Source organism: Trematomus bernacchii, unplaced genomic scaffold, assembly GCF_902827165.1.
Source record: "Trematomus bernacchii unplaced genomic scaffold, fTreBer1.1, whole genome shotgun sequence".
Lineage (NCBI taxonomy): Eukaryota > Metazoa > Chordata > Actinopteri > Perciformes > Nototheniidae > Trematomus > Trematomus bernacchii.
In genome coordinates this window covers 133,298-156,769 of record NW_022987593.1, presented here as the reverse complement: position 1 = coordinate 156,769, position 23,472 = coordinate 133,298, and the positions used below count along the sequence as shown (strand labels likewise).

The following is a 23,472-nucleotide window of genomic DNA, read 5'->3' as shown; positions in this document are numbered from 1 at the left end:
AGAATCTTAACATTGCCAGCATGGTTAAACATTTGTGAGAGCAATATGACATAATAAATTGCAGTTTAAGAATTAATATAAATGTCATTTATTATGCAAAATCCACGTTTTCATGTCTTTTATACATAAACATGTGTCCCCTCTGTGTAAAGAGATTCTGAAAGTTTCAGGAAAAAAGATTCTCTCTCTTTTTGTCCTGATCCATTTCTATAAAAACCTGTCTGAAAATGAGCTGAACAGATTTTGGCCACTTTATGATGTCATAATATTTTTTTGGCTTGTGTAACCATTAGCCAATCACCAACCAAGGTAACCCCCCCCCACCTTATCACCTGAATCTCCTCCTAGAGCACCATTGTGTTTTTTTAACCAAATATCTCTCAGAGGGGCGTGGGGAGTGGCTCCTTATTTTCATCTAAAGTAACAGACAGAGAATCAGCACTATTGAAACAGGGCTGAAACAGAGGGGTTTATGGGATGCTACAATGATCTGTTTGGTATTTCAAGCCAAACACTTCAGAGACATGTTTTGTATATATCTGAGACCTATAATATATTGATGAAAATCAGTATAGGGAACCTTTAAATAGAATATTGATTGTTTTATGTATACATGTTTTTTCCAAAACTAAATAGAACATATAGCCGATACACCTTAATTCCGGAATGCATAAAATAGCTGTTAGAAATATAACGCTTAGTTAGCCAGAACAGAAACACTGAAAATGTAGGTTTGAGCCTTTGAGAACTCATGTTTATGGACTTTAGATGGAAGATTACAAGAAATAATCAAGTTTGAACTGTTGGGTATAGTGCAGGGCAAACCTCTTCTGGTGGGCTTTGTTTGTATGTGTTTTACTTATTATCTCCACAAGAGGTCAGGAGGAGATTAGCATGCAGTTTGACAAACGGTAAACACAGTGAGGGTATGCACCAACACCTTCATCAGACCACTAGCCTGCAGCTTCAGTCTGTCTGCATGTTGAGCTCTGCATGCGTATGAGAGGCTGTTGTCACTGTGGGTTTCCTGTACGCCTTTACCGATCACTTCACACTACACAAGACTGTGGTCTGTGCTCAAATTCATTGTGCACTGTGTTTGTCTTGTTATTTCAGTTCATATGTTATAAAAGCATACATAGATAATGAACAACAATATGTAAGTAATAAAACATATGCATTTGTTTAAACAATGGGTCATGCCTCTAACTGGTGTGGACAATCAAGTTATTATAAATCCCAATGGTGAGTTATTGGATGCCTGCTGTCAGATTTGATCAGCAAAGAGGCAATCGCCCACATCATTCATCCCAGCGTTGGCTACAAGAGAACATGTCTTATCTAGATGTTTTGTTGGTCGAAATATTGGTGTTTTTTTCAGACTTAAAGACAAAACTGGTGTATTAACTGTCATATTGCTTTATAACACAGCTGTAATTTAACAACATATGGCAGGAAAATGCATTAGTAGCTATTGGAACAAGATATTGATGTCACAATGATGATGTGACCCTTCTGGACTTGCAAGCCTCATCACATGCATATCTAAATGACAGTTATAGAACAGAACAATTAAATGGTTAATGGTTCTATGCAAAATACAATTGCTTCACAGAGCGAATAGTGGTCCATGCACTTATTTAAGTGGTAAAAAAGAAGTTCAATGAGTGAACATTTTTGATAAAAAGTAGGCTTTGTGATATTTATCAAAAATATTTTGAATTTGACTGTTTTCTGGAATTCTGAAAATGTTCATCCTGCTATCCTTTCAAAGTATTTATTATTCTTTCTTATATTGATAATTTCTTATCAGGATTCAACTATATCTAATGATATCAAATTCATAAATAAAGAAAAGGAGCAGTTTTGTTAGTTGATGATAATATTTTATTTGCACACGGCTTATTCAGTAAGAACATTTCATTTTAATGAAAGTAAGGAGGCAATAAACCCAATCTTCATAAAACATGTCAACACTTCATGATCTAATAGTATACATAACATAATGACAAGGTTACCGTGAGAAAAGTCTGATTACAGATGGGCACAACAACTGAAAGAAAAGCAGGAGGGATTGAATACTTAAACTGAGCACATGAATGTAAACCTTCTGAATCTGAACTCCTTGCACTTTAGTTTGTTTCTGCCTAAACAGTGTGAATGTGATATTGTTGTCCATTTTCCGTCTATTGTTGTTTTCTTCCATCCTTCGCTCGGAACACAACTCGTGTGAAACACAAATCTTCATCCTGAGAGATCATTTGACATTTGTTATTTAGAAATATTGTTTGCTGTTATAAATAAAGATGTCTAACTGTGAAATATGAAACCACTGTTGACGAGGAGATGACTGCTAAAAGTTGCTGTTATAGATCAGTGTAGACTTTGTACATTTCCTAAATGTCCTGTGTTCATTACCTGATCCCATCTTGTTTGAATCCTGGTGTTAAGTCTTTTCTGGAGAATTTGAGGATCCTTATCTGCAAAATAAAATACAACAACATTACAAAGTACCACCGACTGCACCTATGAAAATATAGTTCACTATGAGAGCTTTCCTTTAGGTATAAATAATAGATTTGACATAATTTCTTTTAAACAATAGTAGGGAAAACAATTGTGCGACAACAGTACCTGTTTTCTGACAGAAGAGATACACCAGAATAAAGGAAATCAAGGAGGTGAGAATAGTAAAGGCTGGAGTGAGCACCATCATCCAGGTCACAACAGGGTTCAAAATGTGTCCACCGGGGTCAGGGCATGAGCTGGAATCTGGAACTAATACATATCTAGATTTACATTTGAATTGTTCTCAGTTTGCCTCAAAATTGAAAGATTTCATTTAGTAGATGAAGCTTTTTTTAATACTGTCAATTAAGATAAATCGATTAGTAAGAACAGCATACTCACTGACATGGATCCTTGTTGAGATGTTGCCATGTGTGTAAATGTGTTTGTTTTTCTCCACCTTAAACTGTTCAGTTCCACAGTAGTAGAGCCCTTCATCGGTCTCAGTGATGTTAATGATCAGCAGGTCATAGGACTCAGAGGAAGAGTTTCTCACAAAGTGGAAATGAGGTAGAGGATTCTGAGAATAGTTGATATCCATAAAGTATCTTCTCCATGCTTTTACATTAAGGACAAGAGAAGGCTGGTTCTCATGAGAGCAGTTCCTGTACCACACGATGTATACTCCGGATGATAACTTGCAGTCACAGTAGAGAGTGATGTTGTCTCCTGGTCTGACTGTCATCTCCAACTCTGATCCAGAGGTCCAGTCATGAGTGCATGATACTACTACAGCAAAATGAAAGCAATCACAAAATCAAATATAAATGTGATGAGTGTGCATTACAACAGAGTAACACAGTGTATCCCACTACACTAAATGCAGATTACTGCTCATTACAGCGCTGACAATGAACGCATTAATTTAATATAACACAATGAATAAAATATATTCAAACTGAATGAGTCTACCAAATATTACCTAGCAGAATGACCAGAACAATACGAAGCCCTTCCATCTGTGATGATGACCTGATGAAGAAAAACGTGAAAGGTCTTACTGCTGGATGTACTGACCTGCCCAGACTTTTCTATTTAAGGACATGTCAGTTGTGATTGGCACGTTGAACTGAACACACTTTTTTTTTGCGCTGGAAGTGGCCCAGTGTGAAAGTCACACGTTTGACACAGAGATGGGGGTTCAAAACCCGCTTGGGGTATAGATTGTGAGTGAGTATTATATGTGTGTGTGGTTTCAATTGTCTGCTCTAAAAACAAATAAAAACATTATTTTAAACGCTGCTATCCCAAAAGCAGTTTTTGGAGATTTTTGCAAAAGAAAAACATTGTCCAACAAGGAGGAAACAGGGACGATGTGTTTAAAATGGGTCAGATCTCTCCTTCTGATGTAATGAACCACATAACCTCTCTGAGCTGCCCAAACTCTTCTCTATAGATAAAGAGTATTGATAAATATAAACATAAGTAGAAGAAGCATTTTTTTTTTTAACAATGAATGTTCTATCCAAAAATGCCAGAAGATGTTATTCAGACTCAACAGTGCAGATGAACATCTTGAATATGACTTTGTATGAAACCACTCTCTGCATCTGTCTGCAAACAATGGCTCTGTTGCACAGTGTAACCAGAGCTCGTGTTATCTGATCTCACAGTTATGATGCGTTCACTGATTAATTCCACCAACACCTTCAGCAGGTCACTATCTGCAGCTTCAGTCTCTCTGCATGCTGAGCGAGTGAGGGGATGTTTGTCACTGTGGGTTTCCTGTAAAGCTTACTTTGAATTGTCTCAGACCACTGGTGAAGGGTGGGGGCCGATAGCCATTTCAGATAAAAACAGGAAATTGTCTGAAAATAGATTGTGTGTCTTGTTGCAGAGCAATAATTATAAAACACCATGATGAAATGTTAGCGATTAATTTCAGTCAAAAATGTGAAGTAGAAGTTTAAATGTATTTAATAACAACAAACAGGAAATACAATTACACATGGAGGTTGATCTGCACATCTGATCAAATGTAACTTGTTATTGGAGTTGTGGAAAGAAATAAAACAAACTGAAACAAAAAAGTTCAATTTGGAAAGAATGAAAACATTAAGAAATACATTACATTTCTTTCATGAGTGAATTTGGATGCATTATGTTGTGGTTAATGCCAATAACAGAAGTCCTAAATAATAACCTGTATTATGAATGATTCATTTAATTATTATGGTCTACTAAAGGGTCTTTCATTCAATCGATAATATTTAGTCGAAAAACAAAATACATTAATAGGAGGTAATGTTTTTGATAATGTCACATTGGATATAAATTCATGTTAAATGTTACATTACATTTTTAGACACAGCAACTTAGTTGAGGAGAAAATATCCAAATATTGTGTTGGCACATCCAATAGTTAAAGAGCGACGAGAAAGAGCGAAATATTCTGAATTAAGTCAATTCACTTGGATCAAATGTAGGCTATGTAAAATGTATCTAAAATATTTAGAATTTTACTGTTTTTCTGGAATACTGAAATGTTCATCCTGCTATCCTTTCAATGTATTTATTATTTGTTCTTATATTGATCATTTTTATCAGGATTCAAATATATGTAATGATACCACATTCATCAATAAGGAAAGGAGCAGTTTGTTAGTTGATGATAACATTTTGTTTGCACACAGCTTATTAATAAGATTTCAGTAAGAACAGGGAAAGAGGCACTAAACCCAATCTTTATAAAACATGTCAACACTTCATGATCTAACAGATTGGCACAACAACTGAGAGAAAAGCAGGAGGGATTGAATACTTAAACTGAGCACATGAATGTAAACCTTCTGTATCTGAACTCCTTGCACTTTAGTTTGTTTCTGCCTAAACAGTGTGAATGTGATATTGTTGTCCATTTTCCATCTATTGTTGTTTTCTTCCATCCTTCGCTCGGAACACAACTCGTGTGAAACACAAATCTTCATCCTGAGAGATCATTTGACATTTGTTATTTAGAAATATTGTTTGCTGTTATAAATAAAGATGTCTAACTGTGAAATATGAAACCAGTGGTGACGAGGAGATGACTGCTAAAAGTTGCTGTTATAGATCAGTGTAGACTTTGTACATTTCCTAAATGTCTTGTGTTCATTACCTGATCCCATCTTGTTTGAATCCTGAGGCCTGTACTACGAAGCCGGATTTTCGCTTAGCCGGCTGACTTCAGGGAAAACTCGGGCTTTCCGGTCCTACGACGCTGGTTCTCTTTTTAGCGGGCTAGATCTCCATGGTAACTTATGCTGAGCGGCTAACCTCCTCGGGAGGAGGTTAGGTTGCAGGCTAAGAGATCAACTCAGTGAAAGCACCGCCTGCTGACCAATCAGAGCTCCGTGTGCGGAGTTTAAAGCTATCAAGTCATATTACAGGATAGAGGAAATACAGAAAAACTGCCGTTGCAGGAAAGTCGGCCGGTGTGGTGCCGAGAGACGGGAGTCGGAGGCGGGGTATCAAAAGAACAAGCTAGACTTTTATTTAGCATCTGAACTCACATGTCAACAACTTCATGCCCGGGAAGCTAAAACCGGCGGAAACAGAAAGTCCGGTTCACTAAAATGTCCGTGCGGAACAATACCCCAACCCATAGATCTGTGGGTGAATAATGTCAATCACCACACAAGCCCCCCCAGAATTCACCCATAGTCAAAATCCTCGTGCCTGGGAGGAAGTACCACCCGACCCCGGCGCGTACGGACCACAGGGGCCGAGGAGGGCGGGGCCGCAGGCGAGGGCAGGGGCAGGGGCGCCAACGAGGGCGAGGGCATCCCCACAGGGGGCGGGGGGCGGGCCATGGGAGGGCGGCCCCGACGTGGGGGCAGAGCCAACTCCAACGGCCTGGAAACGTCCACGTGAGCAGGCTTAACCCGATCAACGGACACAGTCTCAGGCCTGCCACCAACGTCCACCACCAGGCTCTTGTTCCCGTGGTGTATGACCCTGAACGGACCGTCGTAAGGGGGCCGCAGGGGGCCGCGGTGGGCGTCGTGTCGAATAAAACGAAATCCGCCGACCGTAATCCGGGGGACACCCGGAAAGCTGGGCTGCTGTGCTGCGACGTGGGGACGGGCGCGAATGTCCTGGCGGTCTCCAGCAGGGAGGAGCGCTGCCCGGCCGCAGACCAGGGCACAGTGGCGGTGGGAATGAATGCCCCGGGGACCCGTAGCGTCTGGCCATAAACGAGCTCCGCCGACGAGGACTGCAGGTCTTCTTTGGGGGCACACCTGAGGCCGAGCATAACCCATGGGAGCTTATCCACCCAGTTGCCGTCTGTCAAGCCGGCACGCAGCGACGCCTTCATGGATCGGTGAAACCGCTCACACAATCCGTTAGCCTGGGGGTGATAAGCGGTGGTGCGGTGCAGCTTGACCCCCAAACCCACAGCAACAGCGTTCCACAGCTCCGAGGTGAACTGAGAACCGCGGTCAGAGGAGAGGTCAGACGGGGTCCCGAAGCGCGCCACCCACGTGCCGATGAAGCGCGGGCGACGTCGGAAGCTGACGTCGAGGTGAGGGGAACGGCCTCGGGCCAGCGGGTCGTCCTGTCCACCATCGTAAACAGGTAGGTGAAACCGTGAGAGGGGGGAAGCGGACCTACGAGGTCGACATTGACATGGTCAAACCTCCTCTCAGGAACCGCAAAAAGTTCAAAAGGGGCCCTAGTATGGCGGTGGACTTTGGCCCGTTGACAGGCCACGCATGAGTCGACCCAGGACCTCACGTCCTTCTTAAGCCCCTGCCACACGAACTTCTGCGACAACAACCTCACGGACGGCTTCCTACCGGGGTGGGAAAGATTGTGAACCGCCTCAAAAACGGGTCGGCGCCAGTCCGCAGGGACCAGCGGTCGAGGCTGGCCCGTGGAGACGTCACACCACAGCTTCGCGCCCGAGTCACCGACCGTGACCTCCTCCAGGCGTAATCCCGTGACCGAGGCCTTGAGGGTTTGGACCCCGTGGTCAGAGGCCTGGTCAGCGCCCATGCGGAGGTAATCGAGGCCCAGCTGCACAGCTCCGACAACCGCTCTGGAGAGGCAGTCCGCGACCACGTTAGCCTTGCCAGCGATGTGTCGAATGTCCGTGGTGTACTCGGAGATGTACGAAAGCTGGCGTTGCTGTCGGGCGGACCACGGCTCGGCCACCTTGGACATGCAGAAGGTAAGCGGCTTGTGATCCACGAACGCCGCAAACTCCCGGCCTTCCAGCAGGAAACGGAAGTGGCGAACCGCCAAATAGATGGCATGTCTCTGAGCGCCGAATCCATCAGCCGCTGAAAGGACTGAGCAGCGTTCTTAAGTCCAAACGGCATACGCAGGAACTCGAAAAGCCCGAACGGCGTAATTACCGCAGTTTTGGGGACGTCCGAGGGGTGCACCGGAACCTGGTGGTAGCCCCGCACCAGATCTACCTTGGAGAAGACCAGCTTGCCCGCCAGGTGTGCAGAGAAGTCCTGGATGTGAGGGACCGGGTAGCGGTCTGGCGTAGTGGCGTCGTTAAGTCGGCGGTAGTCACCACACAGTCACCAGCCACCGGCTGCTTTAGGGACCATGTGAAGCGGCGAAGCCCAAGGGCTGTCTGAGCGGCGGATGATGCCCAGACGCTCCATGTTGACGAACTCCGACTTGGCGACTGCCAGCATGTCAGGGTTGAGCCACCGGGCCCTAGCGTAGACTGGGGGGCCCACAGTGTCAATGTGGTGCTCTACGTGTTTGGCAGTGGCAGCGGAAAAGGTGGGCTGCGTCAAGTCGGGAAACTCACTGAGAAGGTGCTGGAACTTGTCACCCTGTGAGAGTGAGCTGGAGAGCCCGCTGAATGACGCCTCGCCGCGGGTACATGTGAACGAGGCAAACGTCAGTGCGTCCACCAGGCGGTTGTTCTTGACGTCCACCAGCAGTCCGTGAGCGCACAGGAAGTCTGCGCACAGGAAGTCTGCGCCGAGGAGGGCGAAGGAGATGTCAGCCGTGACGAAATCCCACCTAAACCGCTGACCCTCGAAGCACAGGTCCACTGTCTTTGTGCCATAGGTGCGAATAGGGGTGTCGTTAGCGGATGTCAAAGGTGGGCCGTGGCCCCCACCGGCGGCGTCCTCCACGGTAGCCGGCAGGACGCTCCGCTGGGCTCCTGTGTCACAAAGGAGTCTGCGACCAGAGAGGGTGTCCCTGATGAACAGGAGCCGGTTGGACATGCCCACGCTCGCGGCCACTACCGAGCGCAGGCCTTGGCGTTTCCCGTTACCTTGTAGGTGCAGGGGGGACGGCACATCTTCGCTTTCGCCCCGTAGCGTGCATGATAATAACACAGGCCAGGGCTGGAGTCGCTGACGTCGGCCCTGGAGCTTCTGCTAGGTGGCATGCCTGTACCCGGGAAGGTGCCGCTGTGTGTCGGGGCCAGCACCTCAGGGGTAAAACGCTGGGTTGCCAGGAAGAACCGGTCAGCCTCTTCGGCCAAAGCGCGGGGCTCGGTAATAGCCGTATTAGCGAGCGCTGTCTGCACATGCGGCGGCATGTGCCGAAGAAACAGTTCAATAAACAAAAAATTAGGCTCCTCCGTACCCAGCAGGCTGAGCATCATCTCCATATGGTCGGAAGGCTTGTTGTCCCCCAGGCCATGAATAGCGAGTAGGCGTCGGGCCCGCTCCGACCGTGACTGTTACGCTTCCCGAGAAGTGACTGGAGATGAGAACCCGCTACGCAAACACTAGACGGAGACAGTGGTGAAGTGTCAAACAATAGTCTTTATTTGACCACGGCACAGGCAAGGTGTAGAGAGGAGCTCAGAGAAGACAGACGTGGAGCTGGATAGCTCAGGGGGAGACGGAGGTGCGGAGATGCACGGAGGGCGCACCGGCGTGGAGAGCCGGAGATCCAGAGCTGGCGAATGTAGACAGGATGAGCTGGTGTGCGTGGAGGCACGGAGGAAACACCGCCGAGGAGAGCCGGGAATCCAGAGCTGGCAAACGTAGTCTGGATGAGCTGGTGTGCGTGGAAGCACGGAGGGAACTCAGACGAGGAGTCGGAGGCTGGACGTGGCAAGCAGAGCGGCAGGTGTGTGTAGGTCTGGAAGAATAAAGATGCAGGGTGAGAAAGGAATAACCTTTCACTAGGAGTATCAAAAGGTTTACTAGAATACTGCTAGTAGGCCTGGACGATAGTTACCACTGAAGGATAAACGAAGAACTGGCGAAGTCTGAAGATGGGAACCAGGGTTTTAAGCAGGTGCAGGTGAGTAGTGGCAATCAGTGAGATTTACAACAGCAGTGGAGATGAGTTGGCGGGAATCAGAATGTAGGTCAGCCACGCCCAGCCAGGAAGACAAAATAAACATAGAAGAGGAAAAGAAGGAGGAAGTACTGCAGATCCTCACAGTACCCCCCCCTCAACGGGAGCCTCCTGGCGACCACCAGGCTTGTCTGGATGAGCCCTGTGAAAGGCCCTTATCATTACAGGGTCCAGGACTCGGGAGCGAGGGACCCAGCATCGCTCCTCGAGACCGTAACCCTCCCAGTCCACCAAATACTGTAAGCCCCTGCCCCGGCGCCTGACGTCCATGAGACGGTGCACTGTGTAGGCAGGATGGTCATCAATGACTCGGGGGGGAGGAGGGGGAAGGCCGGACAGCTCAAGTCACTGGTGTGAACAGGCTTAATCTGGGAGACATGAAAAGTAGGATGGACTCTCAATGTTCTGGGAAGCTTCAGCCGGACTGCAGAGGGGTTAATAATCCTTTGAATGGAGAAGGGACCAATGAAGCGTGGAGACAACTTCTTCGATTCTGTGAGGAGAGGAATGTTCCTGGAAGATAACCAGACAGACTGACCTGGGACGTAAGGAGGAGCAGCTTGTCTGTGGCGGTTGGCCGACTGTTGGTTCCGAGCTGAAGTCAGGAGGAGAGCAGAGCGAGTGTCTCTCCAGATCTTTTGACAACGACGAACATGCTGCTGGACCGAGGGAACTGCTAGTTCTCTCTCCTCTTCAGGGAACAGGGGCGGCTGGTACCCCAAAGAAGCCTCAAACGGGGAGAGACCAGTAGCAGAACACGTTAGGGAATTATGCGAGTACTCAACCCAGGGAAGATGGGAGCTCCAGGTAGAGGGGTTACGGTCAACGATGCAGCGGAGGGCTGACTCCAGGTCCTGGTTGGTTCGCTCAGTCTGACCGTTTGACTGGGGATGATATCCGGATGTTAAACTGACAGAAGCTCCCAGGGATTGACAGAACTCCTTCCACACTCGAGAGGTGAATTGAGGACCGCGGTCAGAAACTATGTCAGAAGGGATTCCATGTAGCCGGAAAACGTGTACAGAGAGGAGTTGGGAGGTCTCCAAGGCTGAAGGGAGCTTAGGAAGAGCTACAAAGTGGGCAGACTTAGAGAATCTATCAACAATGGTGAGAATTGTGGTGTTACCCTGGGAGGGAGGCAGACCGGTAACAAAGTCCAAGGCGATATGTGACCAGGGACGACTAGGGATGGGTAGAGGCTGAAGCAATCCTGCAGGTGTTTGGTGGGAGGACTTACTCCTAGCACACGTGGGACAGGAAGAAACAAACTCCTGAGTGTCCTTGTTGACAGTTGGCCACCAGAAGTGTCTCTTAAGAAGAGAGCGTGTGCGGTTTACTCCGGGATGGATGGAGAACCGGGAACTGTGGACCCACTGTAGAACCTTGGAGCGAGCAGCATCGGGAACGAACTGACGGTTCGGAGGACCGTTACCAGGATCTGGTTGCTCTCTCAAAGCCTCCTGGATGGTGTTATTAATCTCCCAAGAGAGGGCGCCTACAACACAACTCTTGGGCAGGATTGAACCAGCAGAGGGCTCGGGAGAGTCAGAAGAGTACAGTCTGGATAGAGCATCGGGCTTAACATTCCGGGAACCTGGACGGTATGTGAGACTAAAATTGAAGCGACTGAAGAAGAGAGCCCATCTGGCCTGTCGAGAGTTCAGCCGTCTCGCTGACTGGATGTAGGCGAGGTTCTTGTGGTCTGTCCAGACCAGGAATGACTGCTTGCTGCCCTCGAGCCAGTGTCTCCACTCCTCTAACGCCAACTTTACTCCCAGAAGCTCCCTGTTTCCAACGTCATAATTGCGCTCAGCAGGAGAGAGGCGGCGTGAAAAGAAAGCACAAGGATGAAGGATGTTATTAGAACCAGCAGTTTGTGACAAGACAGCTCCCACCCCAGTGTCTGACGCATCAACCTCCACAATAAACTGCTTCTCAGAGTCTGGCTGGATGAGGATGGGAGCAGAGGTGAACAGGGACTTGAGTTTGAGAAAAGCCTCATTAGCCTCTGGGGTCCAGAAGAACTTAATGTTGACAGAGGTGAGTCTTGAGAGAGGTGCAGCAACCTTACTGAAGTTCCTGATGAAGCGGCGGTAAAAGTTGGCGAAGCCCAGAAACCTCTGAAGCTCCCTCCTCGTAGTAGGGGCTGGCCACTCGACCACAGCCTCGATCTTTCCAGAATCTGCCTCCACTCTGCCCTGACTAATGATATAGCCCAGGAAGCTGATCAGGTTCTGGTGGAACTCACACTTCTCAGCCTTGACATAGAGCTTGTTCTCCAGCAGTCTCTGAAGCACCAGGCGGACATGGTTCTCGTGTTCCTCCTGGTCTTTGGAGAAAATCAGGATGTCGTCTATGTATACAAAGACAAAGCGGTTAAGGAAATCACGCAGAACATCGTTGACCAGAGCCTGAAATACTGCTGGAGCGTTAGTGAGTCCAAAGGGCATGACTAGGTATTCAAAATGACCTAAGGGAGTGTTGAAAGCCGTCTTCCATTCATCCCCTTGACGGATACGGACCAGATGATAGGCGTTCCTAAGGTCAAGCTTGGTGAACAGGGTTGCCTCATGGAGAGGTTCAAAAGCAGAGGTGAGAAGGGGTAATGGGTACTTGTTCTTAACAGTAATGTTGTTTAACCCACGAAAGTCAATGCAAGGTCGCAGTGACTTATCCTTTTTGCCAACGAAGAAGAAACCGGCACCCACGGGAGAGGAGGAAGAACGAATAATCCCAGCAGCCACTGAGTCCGTGATATATAGCTCCATAGCCTCCTTCTCAGGACGGGACAGGTTGTAGAGGCGGCTGGTGGGTAGAGGAGCCCCAGGAAACAGATCTATAGAGCAGTCGTAGGGCCGATGAGGAGGAAGAGAGAGAGCCCTCTCCTTGCTGAAGACCAATCTCAGGTCGTGGTAGGTCGCAGGAACTCCAGTTAAGTCTACAGAAGCAGCAGAGTTTGGGGAGACAGAGACAGGAGGTACGGCAGATAACAGACAGTTAGCGAGACAGTGCTGATCCCATTCAATGATCTTTCCCTTGACCCAATCAATGTGTGGGTTGTGGGTGCGAAGCCACGGATAACCCAATACCAGAGGTGTGGAAGGTGCAGAGATTACCTTTAACTGGATGAACTCTCTGTGGTTGCCGGAGGTGATCAATGTCAAAGGGGCTGACTGTGCTGTTACAGAGGAGATTATTTGTCCATTAAGTGCATAGGCTGTTAGAGGTTCATCTAACGGCTCCAGGCAGAGTCCCAGCTGTTCAGCTAGCTCACGGTCCAAAAAACTATCCTCAGCACCAGAATCAATGAGAGCTTGGATAGGCAAAGTCATAGAATTAACACAAATCTTGGCGGGTATTAGAAAACGGCACAAGGAAGGAGGTAGAGAAGATGGCTGTGGACTCGTCAGGACCCCCAATCTCACTGACGAGCTCCCACGTTTGGGCGTACAGGACAGTTGGCAATGACATGCCCAGCGTTGCCACAATACATGCATTGGCCAGCACACGCCCGACGTTGACGCTCCTCCGGAGATAGTCTAGCGCGACCCAGTTGCATAGCCTCCTCGTGAGAAGAGGTGCGCCCGCTGGGCGGCGAGAAAACGGAGGGAGACTTAAACACAGAGGGAACAGGGTAGGTGGAAAAACTGGGCTTACTGTGTGAGACAGGTGGATTCCGCTGTGTCCGCTCAGCTCTGCGCTCCCGCAAACGACAGTCCAGGCGGGACACCAAGGAAATCAGATCTTGGAGATCCGCTGGAACGTCTCGTGCAGCTAATTCATCCCGGAGCTGATCCTTTAATCCTCTCAAAAACACCGCCTTGAGAGCCGCCTCGTCCCATCGAGCCTCTGCAGCGAGTGTGTGAAACTCGATGGAATATTCGGCCACACTCCGGTTTCCCTGTTGTAAACCGAGCAGCTGATTCTCGGCGGAGCCAGAATAATTGGGATGATCAAAGACAGCAGAAAAACGCTCAGAGAAGCATTCAAAACGCAGATTGTCATAGTCCACTGAAGAGCTCAAAGCCTCTGCCCAGGTTAAAGCCTTGCCACGGAGCAAACTCAGAACATAATTAATCCGGGTAACATCAGCTGCAAACGAAACAGGACGCTGGCGAAAAACTTTGTTACATTGGAAAAGAAATCCTCTGCATCTCTCCACCTCACCGTGGAATGGCTCAGGGTCGGTGATGGGGAAATCCTGGCGTGGAGTAGGAGAAAAAGCTGGATTGGGAGTGGCAAGAGAAACTGCAGCCGAGGTAGTTAGAGCTGAGATCTGGCAAGCTAACTCAGAGACATGATGAGCCATGGATTGATTGCTCTCGACTAACGCCCGAATGAGCTGGTCGTGTTGACCCAGAAGGGAACCCTGACTAGACAGGGCATGATGGACTGTGGCGGGATCCGCTCCAGTGCCTGCGGGGTTCATTGTTGGCCAGTTCTTCTGTTACGCTTCCCGAGAAGTGACTGGAGATGAGAACCCGCTACGCAAACACTAGACGGAGACAGTGGTGAAGTGTCAAACAATAGTCTTTATTTGACCACGGCACAGGCAAGGTGTAGAGAGGAGCTCAGAGAAGACAGACGTGGAGCTGGATAGCTCAGGGGGAGACGGAGGTGCGGAGATGCACGGAGGGCGCACCGGCGTGGAGAGCCGGAGATCCAGAGCTGGCGAATGTAGACAGGATGAGCTGGTGTGCGTGGAGGCACGGAGGAAACACCGCCGAGGAGAGCCGGGAATCCAGAGCTGGCAAACGTAGTCTGGATGAGCTGGTGTGCGTGGAAGCACGGAGGGAACTCAGACGAGGAGTCGGAGGCTGGACGTGGCAAGCAGAGCGGCAGGTGTGTGTAGGTCTGGAAGAATAAAGATGCAGGGTGAGAAAGGAATAACCTTTCACTAGGAGTATCAAAAGGTTTACTAGAATACTGCTAGTAGGCCTGGACGATAGTTACCACTGAAGGATAAACGAAGAACTGGCGAAGTCTGAGGATGGGAACCAGGGTTTTAAGCAGGTGCAGGTGAGTAGTGGCAATCAGTGAGATTTACAACAGCAGTGGAGATGAGTTGGCGGGAATCAGAATGTAGGTCAGCCACGCCCAGCCAGGAAGACAAAATAAACATAGAAGAGGAAAAGAAGGAGGAAGTACTGCAGATCCTCACAGTGACAGCTCGAACGTCTTTAGCAGGAAAGCCTTGAACGCTGCATATTTATCCTGGGCAGGGGGAGATGTGATAAAGCCCACCGTCCGGGTTGCAGTGGAGCTCCCCAGCGCCGAAACGACGTGAAAATAGCGCGCTGCGTCATCAGTAACTCCGCGGAGGGCGAACTGAGCCTCCGCCTGAGCGAACCATGCAGCCGCAGATGTCTCCCAAAACTCCGGCAGTTTGAAAAAAACGGCGTTATTTGCCATGTTCGGAACAGTCTCGGATCCTTCAACGAGATTTACGTAGTGGTCACCAATGTGGTGCCGAGAGACGGGAGTCGGAGGCGGGGTATCAAAAGAACAAGCTAGACTTTTATTTAGCATCTGAACTCACATGTCAACAACTTCATGCCCGGGAAGCTAAAACCGGCGGAAACAGAAAGTCCGGTTCACTAAAATGTCCGTGCGGAACAATACCCCAACCCATAGATCTGTGGGTGAATAATGTCAATCACCACACCGGCAAAAATCAACTGACTGTGAACGTGAAAATTAATAGAATATCCCCTCCCATCTTCAGAGCAATCTGACTATTATAACATTAGCGTTAAGAAAGCTTACTTAAATATCTGCCACAACATAAGTAACCGGATCAAAGTAACATTACAGTCCGCGGCACTGTGAGTGCAGACGTCGATGTGTCCCATTATCATTCATATCATATCACATCATAATGAATCATATATTTCCTTATTTGAGTCAGCTTCTTGAGCCGTATCTGGCCGTGCAACACTCACAGTGTCACATACTGTATGCAGAAGTATTATTTTAAGCAACACATTAAGTTGACGAAACACTCGAGTCAAATGTAATTAATTTTAGTTAATGTACGCATTCAAACGCTTTTTCTTTTACCAGCTGTATTCACCTTGCAGGTGCAGCTATGTGGCTTTTATCCTGGATAAAGTGTTTAAGTCATGGATGTTTAAAGTTTAACTTCTTCATATTTGACTAATATTAAAGTTCATTCAGGAAGTATGACGCTGCGCTGTCAGTACGCTTGTCCATGTTTGAGATTGGTCGAATGCTCCAAATACCACCCCTTTCATGTGAACGCGCACCTAACTAGATAGGACACGGCTGGCTTGAGCGATCCACTTGATATCCAGCGTCGTAGTACAGTTTAGCGAGAGCGCGTATGTTTTGGATTGGGCCAACCGGCTAACTCAAACATATCCAGGTTAGGTTGAACCAGCTTCGTAGTACAGGCCTCTGGTGTTAAGTCTTTTCTGGAGAATTTGAGGATCCTTATCTGCAAAATAAAATACAACAACATTACAAAGTACCACCGACTGCACCTATGAAAATATAGTTCACTATGAGAGCTTTCCTTTATGTATAAATAATAGATTTTACATCATTTCTTTTAAACAATAGTAGGGAAAAGAATTGTGCGACAACAGTACCTGTTATCTGAAAGAAGAGATACACCAGAATAAACTAAATCAAGGAGGTGAGAATAGTAAAGGCTGGAGTGAGCACCATCATCCAGGTCACAACAGGGTTCAAAATGTGTCCACCGGGGTGAGGGCATGAGCTGGAATCTGGAACTAATACATATCTAGATTTACATTTGAATTGTTCTCAGTTTGCCTCACAATTGAAAGATTTCATTTAGTAGATGAAGCTTTTTTTTAATACTGTCAATTAAGATAAATCGATTAGTAAGAACAGCATACTTACTGACATGGATCCTTGTTGAGATGTTGCCATGTGTGTAAATATCTGTGAAAGTAAATTGTTTGTTTTTCTCCACCTTCAACTGATTAGTTCCACAGTAGTAGAGCCCTTCATCGGTCTCAGTGATGTTAACGATCAGCAGGTCAAAGGACTCAGAGGAAGAGTTTCTCACAAAGTGGAAACGAGGTAGAGGATTCAGAACATGTTTTTCCTCCATAAAGTCTCTTCTCCATGCTTTTGGATTAAGGACGAGAGAAGGCTGGTTCTCATGAGAGCAGTTCCTGTACCACATGATGTATACTCCGGATGATAACTTGCAGTCACAGTAGAGAGTGATGTTGTCTCCTGGTCTGACTGTCATCTCCAACTCTGATCCAGAGGTCCAGTCATGAGTGCATGATACTACTACAGCAAAATGAAAGCAATCACAAAATCAAATATAAATGTGATGAGTGTGCATTACAACAGAGTAACACAGTGTATCCCACTACACTAAATGCAGATTACTGCTCATTACAGCGCTGACAATGAACGCATTAATTTAATATAACACAATGAATAAAATATATTAAAACTGAATGAGTCTACCAAGTATTACCTAGCAGAATGACCAGAACAATACGGAGCCCTTCCATCTGTGATGATGACCTGATGAAGAAAAACGTGAAAGGTCTTACTGCTGGATGTACTGACCTGCCCAGACTTTTCTATTTAAGGACATGTCAGTTGTGATTGGCACGTTGAACTGAACACATTTTTTTGCGCTGGAAGTGGCCCAGTGTGAAAGTCACACGTTTGACACAGAGATGGGGGTTCAAAACCCGCTTGGGGTATAGATTGTGAGTGATTATTATATGTGTGTGTGGTTTCAATTGTCTGCTCTAAAAACAAACAAAAACATTACTTTAAACGCTGCTATCCCAAAAGCAGGTTTTGGAGATTTTTGCAAATTAAAAACATTGTCCTACAAGCAGGGGCGCCGCCAGGGATTTTGGGCCCCATGAAAAGATATCACATTGGGCCCCACCACCAGGCTCAGGCCACGCCAACCAAGCACAATTGCTGTAAACACCTCCAGAACCCAACCGACCCATTTATGCTTTAAATAACTCCACCTGTACAGGCTTGCATCTATCTTGAAGTCCAATACTAACTGCACAATATTTACTGACACTGAGCTGTGAATATATAACACTGTGCAGACGTGCAACATTCTGCTGCAGTAGAATTCACTATTTGATATAAGACTAACATTCCTGACAATAGAGTGCCACAGTGACACGTCCTAAAACCCTAATCGATAGATTTATGATCGATAGATTTATGATTCGAAAATGATAAAAGTAGGGTAGACATGTGGAGATTATCCGACTGAACAAAACATGATCCGTCTCTTAAATGTGTGTCAACCACAGACCTTATTTCCAGCTATTTTCCAAAATCCTATGGAGAAATTGCATTGCTTTTTTGTCGAAGGAACCCATGCACAGCTTACTTCCGGGTTTTAGGACGCGTCACTGTGGCACTCTATACTGTCGACCTCAATAGTCATCTTTTATGCTGTAAATGCCTTTTTAATAATAACATTTTTGAATGGAATATTCATAAATCCAAATAAATATAACTTAAATATACATGACCTTTTAAATTAAAATGAAGTGAACATTAACACCAATATTATCATTTATAAAATACTATAACACAAAAAATAACATAAGCAGCAGATTATTTTATTAAATATACATACCAACTACAAAATAAGCGGGTATTAAAGTGTAAATGGACAACAAAATGGAAACGGAAATGAAAAGGCCTGATGGTGGTGCTAAATCAGAGCCTATTACCTGTTCTCAGTCTTTTTCTCATCATGCATCTTGTGTGTAGTGATCCAATATCGTTACCATAGCCTTGCCCTTTAACAGTTATTACGAGCCCTTGCTCAGCCTTACTCACCAAGAGCCCAGCGCCTAGCCTTCTTACAGGCAAAGTCACTGATCAAGTCCTTGAAGTCCAGCTTTCTAGCCAACTGGCTTTCAATGGACAGCATGGCAAGACTGCAAAGCCTTATGGGGGGACAGGGCTGCTGAGCCTAAATGTGGATCTGTTGGTCCTGGCACCAGGGGGAGGGACAACTGATTTAGTATGAATAGCTGCTAAAAATGTACCTGCATTTATTAAATGTCAGCTAAAAGAGGAGTGAAATTAAAAACCTATATTAGATATTAACAGTACTTTATGTCAGCAAAACATTACAATTATTATTTACAATGGACTAAGCTTAGCTAACAGACTAATTTCCACCACTCATGGACCACACCCACCTTTTCTTTTGAAAAACTGGGTGGCATACTGTCGCCCTTTAGGCCCTCTCTCTTGTCTTTCTCTCCTTTCTTTTCTTTTTTGAAAGCCTGACTTTGTTAGTCGTTGAGACATGGTACAGTAAGTACTAACATCCACCCTCACATGCTCTCACTCTCTGCTAGAAAGGGCCGGTGCCGCACCGCGTTTGGAGGCAGGACCAAACCATTACATGTAAATAGAGGGGGGTGTACAGAGGCTTTGGATAGTTAACTTTTGGAAGAAAAAAAGTTCGTATCGTAATGAATCGTAAGTTTAGTGAGTACATTATCAATATAACGTTCTATTAATGTTAATTATTGATAAATGATGAAAGGTTACAAATTAAGAACATTTTTTCTTAATGTTCTAAACATTTTTGGGCCCCTGTCAGTCACGGGCCCTTAGAATAACTTTTCACCCCCTTACGGCGCCCCTGCCAACAAGGAGGAAACAGGGAAGATGTGTTGAAATGGGTCAGATCTCTCCTTCTGATGTAATGAACCACATAACCTCTCTGAGCTACCCAAACTCTTCTCTATAGATAAAAGAGTTTTGATAAATATAAACATAAGTAGAAGAAGCATTTTTTGTTTTAACAAATAATGTTCTATCCAAAAATGCCACAAGTTGTTATTCAGACTCAACAGTGCAGATGAACATCTTGAATATGACTTTGTATGAAACCACTCTCTGCATCTGTCTGCAACTAATGGCCCTGTTGCACAGTGCAACCAGATCTCGTGTTATCTGATCTCACAGTTATGATGCGTTCACTGATTAATTCCACCAACACCTTCAGCAGGTCACTATCTGCAGCTTCCGTCTCTCTGCATGCTGAGCGAGTGAGGGGATGTTCGTCACTGTGGGTTTCCTGTAAAGCTTACTTTGAATTGTCTCAGACCACTGGTGAAGGGTGGGGGCCGATAGCCATTTCAGATAAAAACAGGAAATTGTCTGAAAATAAATGTTGTGTCTTGTTGCAGAGCAATAATTATAAAACACCATTATGAAATGTTAGCGATTAATTTCAGTCAAAAATGTGAACTAGAAGTTTAAATGTATTTAATAATAGCAAACAGGAAATACAATTACACATGGAGGTTGATCTGCACATCTGATCAAGTGTAACTTCTTATTGGAGTTGTGGAAAGAAATAAAACAAACTGAAACAAAAAAGTTCAATTTGGAAAGAATGAAAACATTAAGAAATACATTACATTTCTTTCATGAGTGAATTTGGATACAATATGTTGTGGTTAATGCCAATAACAGAAGTCCTAAATAATAACCTGTATTATGAATGATTAATTTAATTATTATGGTCTACTAAAGGGTCTGTCATTCAATCGATAATATTTCGTAGAAAAACAAAATACATTAATAGGAGGTAATGTTTTTGATAATGTCACATTGGATATAAATTAATGTTAAATGTTACATTACATTTTAAGTCACATCAACTTAGTTAAGGAACAAATATGCAGATATCGTGTTGGCACATCCAACAGTCAAAGAGCGACGAGAAAGAGAGAAATATCCTGAATTAAGTCAATTCACTTGGATCAAAAAGTAGGCTATGTAAAATGTATCTAAAATATTTAGAATTGTACTGTTTTTCTAGAATACTGAAATGTTCATCCTGCTATCCTTTCAATGTATTTATTATTTGTTCTTATATTGATCATTTTTATCAGGACTCAAATATATGTAATGATACCACATTCATCAATAAGGAAAGGAGCATTTTGTTAGTTGATGATAACATTTTGTTTGAACACAGCTTATTAATAAGATATCAGTAAGAACAGGTAAAGAGGCACTAAACCCAATCTTTATAAAACACGTCAACACTTCATGATCTAATAAATTGGCACAACAACTGAGAGAAAAGCAGGAGGGATTGAATACTTAAACTGAGCACATGAATGTAAACCTTCTGAATCTGAACTCCTTGCACTTTAGTTTGTTTCTGCCTAAACAGTGTGAATGTGATATTGTTGTCCATTTTCCGTCTATTGTTGTTTTCTTCCATCCTTCGCTCGGAACACAACTCGTGTGAAACACAAATCTTCATCCTGAGAGATCATTTGACATTTGTTATTTAGAAATATTGTTTGCTGTTATAAATAAAGATGTCTAACTGTGAAATATGAAACCACTGTTGACGAGGAGATGACTGCTAAAAGTTGCTGTTATAGATCAGTGTAGACTTTGTACATTTCCTAAATGTCCTGTGTTCATTACCTGATCCCATCTTGTTTGAATCCTGGTGTTAAGTCTTTTCTGGAGAATTTGAGGATCCTTATCTGCAAAATAAAATACAACAACATTACAAAGTACCACCGACTGCACCTATGAAAATATAGTTCACTATTAGAGCTTTCCTTTATGTATAAATAATAGATTTTACATAATTTCTTTTAAACAATAGTAGGGAAAAGAATTGTGCGACAACAGTACCTGTTTTCTGACAGAAGAGATACACCAGAATAAAGGAAATCAAGGAGGTGAGAATAGTAAAGGCTGGAGTGAGCACCATCATCCAGGGCACATCAGGGTTCAAAATGTGTCCACCGGGGTTAGGGCATGAGCTGGAATCTGGAACAAATACATATCTAGATTTACATTTGAATTTTTCTCAGTTTGCCTCAAAATTGAAAGATTTAATTTTGTAGATGAAGCTTTTTTTTAATACTGTCAATTAAGATAAATCGATTAGTAAGAACAGCATACTCACTGACATGGATCCTTGTTGAGATGTTGACATTTGTGTAAATATGTGTGAAAGTAAGTCGTTCGTTTTGCTCCAACTTAAACTGATCAGTTCCACAGTAGTAGAGCCTTTCATCGGTCTCAGTGATGTTAATGATCAGCAGGTCATAGGACTCGGAGGAAGAGTTTCTCACAAAGTGGAAACGAGGTAGAGGATTCAGAGAATAGTTTATATCCATAAAGTATCTTCTCCATTCTTTTACATGAAGGACAAGAGAAGGCTGGTTCTCATGAGAGCAGTTCCTGTACCACATGATGTATACTCCGGATGATAACTTGCAGTCACAGTAGAGAGTGATGTCGTCTCCTGGTCTGACTGTCATCTCCAACTCTGATCCAGAGGTCCAGTCATGAGTGCATGATACTACTACAGCAAAATGAAAGCAATCACAAAATCAAATATAAATGTGATGAGTGTGCATTACAACAGAGTAACACAGTGTATCCCACTACACTAAATGCAGATTACTGCTCATTACAGCGCTGACAATGAACGCATTAATTTAATATAACACAATGAATAAAATATATTCAAACTGAATGAGTCTACCAAATATTACCTAGCAGAATGACCAGAAAAATACAGAGCCCTTCCATCTGTGATGATGACCTGATGAAGAAAAACGTGAAAGGTCTTACTGCTGGATGTACTGACCTGCCCAGACTTTTCTATTTAAGGACATGTCAGTTTTGATTGGCACGTTGAACTGAACATTTTTTTCTGTCGTTGTTTCTATTGGTTAGAATCAAAGAGACAGACTAGATTAAAAGATCGCCTCAATGTCAGGGTTGGGAGGGAAACTTAAAAAATATATTGTGTTACAATTACTGGTTACATGAAAAAACAGTAACATAATATAAGTATCACAACATAAAAGTACCTAATTACTCTCATGTACTTTTGAATTACCTTCATATCAAATGCAATTCCTATAAACAAGAGAGAAGAAATATCAATAAGATGTTTTTTTACTTAATCGTGCTCTGTAAGACAATAGAACAATGTAACCAGAGGAAATAAACTAAGATATTTTGAATCAAAAATGTGTTATCTTAATTTATAGGCTAGGCATAAAGAATAGGATAGTTTTAACATGCTTTTTAAGTTCAACACATGAATTAAAAGTAAACACATCATTTTATTTTTTTATAAATCATATTTGTACCATACTGCATTAAAAAGAAAATAATAATAAAACAAAGAAAAATAAAAGTTTCCCGAATTAAGACAAACTCATACCTATAATCCTTTAACCTTAGATCTCTTTAACACAACTGAAAAAGGGATTTACCTTTTTTTGTATCCTGATTTTGTAATCCCGTTTCATATTAAAGGTTTACCTTCAGTTCAGTGTGTGACTATTTGTTTCTCTGCAGGTTGGTGAAAGCCATGTTTCTGATATTTTTCTCACTGTGGTTCTCTACAGAACTAGTGCGCTGGAAGTGGCCCAGTGTGAAAGCCACACATTTGACACAGAGATGGGGGTTCAAAACCCGCTTGGGGTATAGATTGTGAGTGATTATTATATGTATGTGTGGTTTCAATTGTCTGCTCTAAAAACAAACAAAAACATTATTTTAAATGCTGCTATCCCAAAATCAGTTTTTGGAGATTTTTGCGAATTTAAAACATTG

General features: G+C 44.4%; 2 protein-coding genes, 1 long non-coding RNA gene and 1 pseudogene across 4 annotated transcripts; all 4 read right to left on the bottom strand.

The window, feature by feature from the left end:
- Positions 1-1,884: 1,884 nt before the first annotated feature.
- Positions 1,885-3,556, bottom strand: LOC117481628. 2 transcript variants are annotated; one of them, XM_034129400.1, is made up of 5 exons: positions 3,491-3,556; positions 2,911-3,297; positions 2,635-2,778; positions 2,419-2,480; positions 1,885-2,249 (listed from the first exon to the last, which is right to left on the bottom strand). In XM_034129400.1, the coding sequence occupies exons 1-5, from the start codon at positions 3,525-3,527 to the stop codon at positions 2,187-2,189; spliced, it is 693 nt and encodes a 230-aa protein (XP_033985291.1). In that variant the 5' UTR covers positions 3,528-3,556; the 3' UTR covers positions 1,885-2,186. The 2 variants fall into 2 exon arrangements, with proteins under 2 accessions (XP_033985291.1, XP_033985292.1); XM_034129401.1 differs by having other exon boundaries at positions 2,635-2,772.
- A 9-nt stretch (positions 3,557-3,565) lies between these two features.
- LOC117481916 lies at positions 3,566-8,747 on the bottom strand (annotated as a pseudogene).
- Positions 8,748-16,474: 7,727 nt separating this feature from the next.
- On the bottom strand, positions 16,475-17,438 carry LOC117481634. The gene is made up of 3 exons (XR_004555793.1): positions 17,324-17,438; positions 16,729-17,130; positions 16,475-16,595 (listed from the first exon to the last, which is right to left on the bottom strand). It is a non-coding gene; the product is annotated as an uncharacterized LOC117481634 (long non-coding RNA).
- A 2,672-nt stretch (positions 17,439-20,110) lies between these two features.
- Positions 20,111-22,327, bottom strand: LOC117481630. The gene is made up of 4 exons (XM_034129403.1): positions 21,803-22,327; positions 21,526-21,669; positions 21,310-21,371; positions 20,111-21,140 (listed from the first exon to the last, which is right to left on the bottom strand). The coding sequence occupies exons 1-4, from the start codon at positions 22,158-22,160 to the stop codon at positions 21,078-21,080; spliced, it is 627 nt and encodes a 208-aa protein (XP_033985294.1). The 5' UTR covers positions 22,161-22,327; the 3' UTR covers positions 20,111-21,077.
- Positions 22,328-23,472: the final 1,145 nt, after the last annotated feature.

Excerpts from the sequence above, each read along its gene's own strand:
- LOC117481628 (XM_034129400.1), bottom strand. The coding sequence starts at position 3,527 with ATGGAAGGGCTTCGTATTGTTCTGGTCATTCTGCTAG. Across the intron at positions 3,298-3,490 it reads TGTTCTGGTCATTCTGCTAG|TAGTATCATGCACTCATGAC; the intron begins GTAATATTTGGT and ends ATTTTGCTGTAG. Across the intron at positions 2,779-2,910 it reads CTCAACAAGGATCCATGTCA|TTCCAGATTCCAGCTCATGC; the intron begins GTGAGTATGCTG and ends GATATGTATTAG.
- LOC117481630 (XM_034129403.1), bottom strand. The coding sequence starts at position 22,160 with ATGACAGTCAGACCAGGAGACGACATCACTCTCTACTGTGACTGCAAG. Across the intron at positions 21,670-21,802 it reads CTCAACAAGGATCCATGTCA|TTCCAGATTCCAGCTCATGC; the intron begins GTGAGTATGCTG and ends GATATGTATTTG. Across the intron at positions 21,372-21,525 it reads TCTCTTCTGTCAGAAAACAG|ATAAGGATCCTCAAATTCTC; the intron begins GTACTGTTGTCG and ends TTTATTTTGCAG.